We start from the raw sequence: 6,402 nt of genomic DNA, 5'->3' as shown, positions 1-6,402 counted from the left end.
ACAAAGGATGTAAATAAGGACTTGCAGCATCGAGAATGTATATAAACAAAAGTGTTCTTTAACAATATGCTAAGGGGCCGAATGGATGCAGCTGTTCCATTTTCCAATTGCCGGTTAAGCTCAACAGGTTGAGGAGGGGTTGCTTGGGCAAATGTCAAGTGCTGCAAGGACATCTAAGACGGACATACAGCAAAGTACCTTGCCTCAGGGCGGCTCTTCGTCAAATGAACGCAAAAGCTGCAATGTTTTTGCACGTCCAGCAGGGATTCGTTTGGATGCCGCCCTCTTTTTCTAACCCCCTTTAGACCAAGGCAAATGTAAGCTATAAATTGAAAATACTCTACTATTTTATAATAAATAAAAATTGCGTAAGTTCGCTTTTACTCTATTCTTCGTTGTTTTAAAATAATAAAATGATCGGAACGCATCGCAAAATGTATGAAATTCTTTTGAATTTGTTAATATATTGCATTTTTTTTTTAAGAACACATAATTATAAGTTGTTCAAACATCGTTTTAAATATAAATATTATTTTTAAATTTAATATTTGTATGGTTTATTTCAAAAGTTTTATTTCTTCGAGAAGAATGTTTTTGAGTTCGCTGAAATAGTTAACATATCCTGAATAAAATACCCTTGATAATTGCTGGCCAGCTCGTTATCAGCCGCAGCAGCACACCGCCCACTGATAAGGAGTCGTGGAGCTTTCCGTTCGGCCGGAGCCGAAGTTGGCCGAATGTTTACGGCCGGAAAAGCAGAGCTTTCCCTGCAGCAACCGTGGAATCGGCGGTGGACAGGCAGAAATCGCTAACATATGGTAGCGTTGAATGGCGCATCGTCTAGCATTGGCTATCCTGTCGTTGTGGCAAGCGGTCCTTCCAACATCCTGCCACTCATATCCTGTCACTCTCACACGGCGGTTGCGAGCGTTTTCGATACGGACACGGATTCGGATCCGGGCTCTGTTTTTGTCTTTTCCCCATCGAGCGGTGTGTGTGGGCCAGAACAAAATGAGATTCAGTTGTCTGCAATTTGAATAGATTGCTTTTCGCATAAATATCGAAAATATTTTGAAAAGAAACTCAGTGAATTCGCTTATTGCGCCTTTGGTGTCAAATTCCATCCGTGATTTGCATATGCCAAGAGGAGTGTTGCTCAAAGTTTCGTTTGAATATTAATGAATTGTGCCCAGGGAGATGATTAATTATACCGATTTTGTGTAAAAAAAAACAATAAAAAACAATACATTTTTGTGAAATAGAGCTTGCACAAATCAAGAATAAAAAGGTAAGCCAAATTAATTAATTTAAGCACATATTCGATACATACATGGATTTCCAAAAAATCAGCTATAAACTCTCTAGCTTAGATAATTATATAAATACAATAATGCAAGTACTTATTGCTATACTAATCACTTAGTATGCTGTTCCATTCTTATCTCAACATTAATTCCCCAATTGAAAGAGTTTCAAGTTTAAAATGCCTCTGCCACTTTAAGCCATCGACAAAGAACTCAAAAGAAGTAAATAGTGAAGGATGAGGACGGCGATGAAGAAATCCAATTTGATAAGTAATCGCATCAGCCGAAAGCCTTGAAATTCGCACTTAAAGCGCCTTCGAGCCCCTAATCCCAGCCATTTAAACACTAAACCAGCGAAAGCCAGCATTTTTTTATGGCACCCAAAAGGTCCTTTTTCTTCGTCTGCCTGTTGAATATTTACCATTCAAGTTGATATTTTTATATATATGTATATATATTTTTCTTTTGCGGCAATGCTTTGGGCTTTGGCTTATTAAATCTGTGATTGTTAGCACCCCGGTGGGTGGTGGTGAGTGGAAATCTCAACAAAAGTTGGCCAGGTCAAAGGCCGAAATAGTTGAGGAGCTCTTTGATTAGGGTCCTTGGTTATTTTTGGGCTTTTAGCATTTCCAGAGAGTGAAAGTTAGCTGTTCGTTTCGCTTCCCTATCATCGCACATGTGTATCTGCATGTGTTATTGGTTGATAAGATAGTTCTCCCTTATCTGCGAACAATATACGGGTATTGAATGTACAATTCGGCTTCATATTCGTTACGCCCATGCAGAGGATTTTTTTCCTGGTAGGCGTTACATAGGATTGTATACCTAATTGATGTTAGCCTTTTTTTTCTATTCCCATTTTTTTTTGTCTATCTAATGACGTCAAGCATTCTGTATATATGACCAACAGCTAAAAGGGAGCACCTATATCTGCAAATTGGTTAAAGTTGCTGTGGCAATTTTCGAATTTATAAGTTGTTAATTTGTGCTGCAACTCTGGTGGTGGCCAAAACTTGACCAAGGCAGGAAACTTTTGCCGATGTCTATGCTCGGAATGGGGTGGCATGCTTGGTTGGCTTCCATGTCACCAGGCGGAGAAAGTACAAAAGGGATGGGCAGAAAGATAGAAAGCATGGAGCAGTAGCGAAGACAGCCAGTCGATGGCGAGACAGCTTGTCACTGACATGTCCAGGGCTTAAATTTCATCCTTCACGCTTCCCTGCCAGCACACAAGTTCATTATTGTTATTTACCCCCTCCCCTCCCCCAGCAGTGTGGTGCACTTGCTTTAAGTTTTTTAATTATGCTGCCTGGTTAAGTCCCCCCGTTTAATCCGTTTTAAAGGCGGCCATACATGGCGTATGCGTGATGGGTTGGGGGAATTGCGAATTACTTGATGTCTGGCTAAAACACACAGAAAATTTATGACATGCTCAAAGAGTGTGTTTTACTTGCTCGAAGCTTATGAGTTTGTTATATCTATTTGTGCAAGTATAAATATAAATCATAGTGATATTTTTTCTTACGCAGAAAATATGCAACTTCAGTAAAAATAAACCTATCACTAAAATCAAAGTAAGAGACAATATTAAATACATAAGATGCAAATGGTTTTTAATATTTTGTTATTGATTTTTATTGTTTAACTTTGCTTTATTTATTTGGTGAACCATTTTTTTGACTGCACTGCGAAGCACTTGCAATTAGCCTAATTGAAACTCCACTTTGAAAATGGGCATATGGAAACACTCGACACTCAACCAACCATTCGCAATTCGGTTCGGCAGCCGTTCTCGTTAATTTATAATTACCTACCTAATGAACAACTGATTCGATAAGCTATTTAAATAGGCACTTAGTTGGTTCAAGCTGGCATAATTTATTAAGGCATTTGCATATATAAGCGCATTTTGAAATATCAGTTTAGTTTACTTTAAACCTTCATCAGGATGAGATTTTTCATACTTTCGGTGCTATTCGGGCTAGCTTTATTCGCAGAAGCAGCAGCTAAACCAGATTGGATTACACCGAGGGAATACACAGTCTCACTTGAAATAGATTAAACTAGTAAGGATGTACAAAAAGAACAACTTTCTTCAAATGCACGCAAAAGAAGTCAATTTAATTGTTTAAACTCTCAGTTGGTCTTATACGTATTTGCAAAAACTTTCAAACTTTCACCTGCACTCGTGCATACAAAGTTGCAGTAGTAATCATACTAAAATGTTTAACTAAAACAGTGTGCCTTGGCTTGGAAATTACACTTAGTGTTACATTGTTTGGTTAGGAATATAAACTATAGTATACAATTCCTTCTTGTTTATATGGTTGAATAAAAAAAAACTTTGATAATGTAAACAAGCTATTAGGATGTTACTTGGCTTTTGGTTTTTTAAACTAAAATATATTATAAATTAACAAAATATATAAGGTATTTTTTGGGGTTTAAGGCTTACATATTTGTGTGAAAAGAAAAAGAAATTCTACGATTTCCTAGCATACATTTTCCAATAATTTATTTAAGCTTTCTTTTTCTACCATCGAAATTGAAATCCGGAATCGGAACTCAGACGCAAGACTTTTTAATTGCCGTATTGTTTGAGACAATACAACAGATGGGAAACATCAAGCTACCAAATTTTTGGCAAACCGCTAATGACAACTATTCAGCAAAATCTGTTTTCAATTCTCCGACCGACGAGAGCCCAACTAAGCAAATATGAAACTACGCAAAACGTGGTTAAATAATTTGCACGGATTCCCAGAAACGAATTTTAGTTGAATCAATATTTGAACTGATTAAATGAAAAGTAAATTATACGCGAAAAAGAGGAGCTCTATAAAATGGGCGAGCAATGGCCAATTTAAGTCAGTTGAAAGTGGTTGCTAGTTTGGAAAATATGCGTCTGTTCGTGGCTCTGGTTTGTGTCAGTTTGGTGGCAGTGTCATCTGCCCAGTTGTCCCTGCGCGGAAGATTGGGACGCTCTGCGAAGGTGGACTTGGCAGTGGAGCCACCCACATTGCTGGCCAAGGCAGCCGGAATTGTGCCCACTGTGCTTGTGAAGAATGCCGGCATCGTGCCCACTGTGCTGGTGAAGAATGCAGCCCAAATCCTACCTGCCGTCAATGTTGCCGCCGATGTGGAAACGCCCAGCATCCTGCCCCAAGTGTCCAACAACATCTTGCCCTACTATCCCCGCTACTGGCCCGACTATGGATCCTATGGCTATCCCGGCGGCTGGAACGGTCCCAGCTACTGGAACAACAACTACTACGACTATGGAGCACCCTATCTGCGCAGACGTCGTCTTGTTAAGCCCGTTGTGTCCCCTGCCGTGATCACTGCACCCACAAACTCCGCCTCCTCCTCCACCACCACCACAACCACCACTGTTTCTGGTGAGGATTCGCCAGCTGTGACGACCGATGTCGTTCCCGATCAGGCTGAAGCTTCCGAAAATCAGGTTGCTGAGCCCGTGTTCACCACCCAGGTGATCTAAGTAGAGGTCTGAAAAATAATAATTAAAGCTAATATATTGAGCAATTATTGTTTTATTAAGAGAGAAAGTTGGACGATTGTCAAAGGATTTTATCATAAATTTTGGATATCATTTTAGAGGGTAAAACATTTAAGAAGAGGGTAGAGGGTAGAACTTTTACTTTGATAAGTTAATACCAGATTAATACCAGATTAGATTTGAAAATTATATTCGATGATATCTATGATTCAGGATTTGTATCAAAGTTAATTATCAATTTATGGCCACTTTAGGCCTCGAACCAGAACGAGTACCCATCGGCTATCTTATCGCGATTCAGCCTATATACTAAACGCTATTTGTGGCATTGAGTAGAGTGCAAACACTGAGCTCAGTGGGGCATTAAAGGTGCCAACTATCCGTTGTCGTGGCCAACCAGTTTTGACCAGCAGCAGAGCCATGAAAAAAGCAACAGGCTAAGAGCCTTCCATATGGCGCAATATTGAAATATCCAATCAAAATGTTAATTCGAGGATAGAAGCAGAGAATGAATGAAAATCAAAGGACCATTTTTCGTTCAGGGCCGGGCATTGTTTGAGTCCTGTATCCTGGCCAAGGATCAACTCACTTCAGGTAACATTTTCAATCGAAACTTGATGGGTTTTTATGTAAATTTACGATACGCGCGGCAGATAGATTTTGATGAAAAAAATAATACCCTTTTCACACTTGTTGATTCATTAAACGGCGCGACCGATGGGAAAATACATAAAAAGAAGGGGTTTATTGTTATTTTCGCTCTTAGTTTGTTTGGATACAACAAAAAAATTGTGTTTGGTTTTGTTTTTGCCTATGTAACCGGAGCATATTGAGGGTCTTTCTATGCTCGCCGGACTAGTGGGAGTGGGAATGGTAGTGACGTGCTTTTTGCTCCATGTTTATTTTTAGGGTTTTGGCCGGGTCTTAGGGTCTGGCGCCATCGTGCCCGTGCCACCCACTCCGGCTACCCTCCCTCCCCACAAAAACCGCCCCTTGAATAACCGCCCCTATTTAGCCAGCGCGCTTTCATACCGAAAAGCTCTGGGCTATGCAAATGAATTAATGCCCATGAAAGTTTCCGTCGGACGATGAGAAAGTACTTTCTACTGCAGTTTCGCCTAATTGCATCAATTAGGTATGTTAATGCTGCAAATGCTCTTTTCTTTTCGGTAAATATCTCAAGAACATGACTTGGCCAGAAATGTCAAAATATGTAGCATTTGCTCTTTTATACATAACGAATTTGTTAACTATCCACAGTTGGCAGCACTTAACTTGGTTAAGTTAAGCGTTATTTCTTCATTCCAATCACAATGACGGGCTTAATAAGCTGAAAGTAATGAATAAACATCGGATATGAGAGCTAGCCGCTAATAATCCCATGCACATGACAGCATATGTGTACACTGAGCGAAATGTTTTATGGCCTTCCTTTGGCAGCCGACTGTCAAATAAATCGCTCGGCTGTTTTCTTTTCGACTTCTTTTTTTTTGCGGTGATGTCCTGTCATTCGAACGACTTGATGAGAGCTCAGCCATCACCATCATTGACATAACAATTGGAAACACTTCCGTTTCCACA

The 6,402-nt window shown here is 39.8% G+C and overlaps 2 protein-coding genes across 2 annotated transcripts in view; both read left to right on the top strand.

Moving 5' to 3' along the window:
• The first annotated feature begins 860 nt into the window (after positions 1-860).
• Positions 861-6,402, top strand: part of LOC117140029 (synaptotagmin-5) — a 48,195-nt gene continuing 42,653 nt past the window's right edge. Inside the window, exon 1 of the mRNA XM_033302761.1 lies at positions 861-1,288. The gene's annotated coding sequence lies outside the window, so the exon portion shown is untranslated. The remainder of the gene's footprint in view (positions 1,289-6,402) is intronic.
• On the top strand, positions 3,216-4,834 carry LOC117140034. The gene has a single exon (XM_033302767.1). It carries the CDS (start codon positions 4,159-4,161, stop codon positions 4,801-4,803), a length of 645 nt encoding a protein of 214 aa, XP_033158658.1. The 5' UTR covers positions 3,216-4,158; the 3' UTR covers positions 4,804-4,834.

The sequence above is a fragment of the Drosophila mauritiana genome, chromosome 3L, assembly GCF_004382145.1.
Source record: "Drosophila mauritiana strain mau12 chromosome 3L, ASM438214v1, whole genome shotgun sequence".
In the NCBI taxonomy this organism is placed as follows: domain Eukaryota; kingdom Metazoa; phylum Arthropoda; class Insecta; order Diptera; family Drosophilidae; genus Drosophila; species Drosophila mauritiana.
Note: the sequence above shows the minus strand (reverse complement) of the source record. Positions and strands in the feature narration are given on the sequence as shown.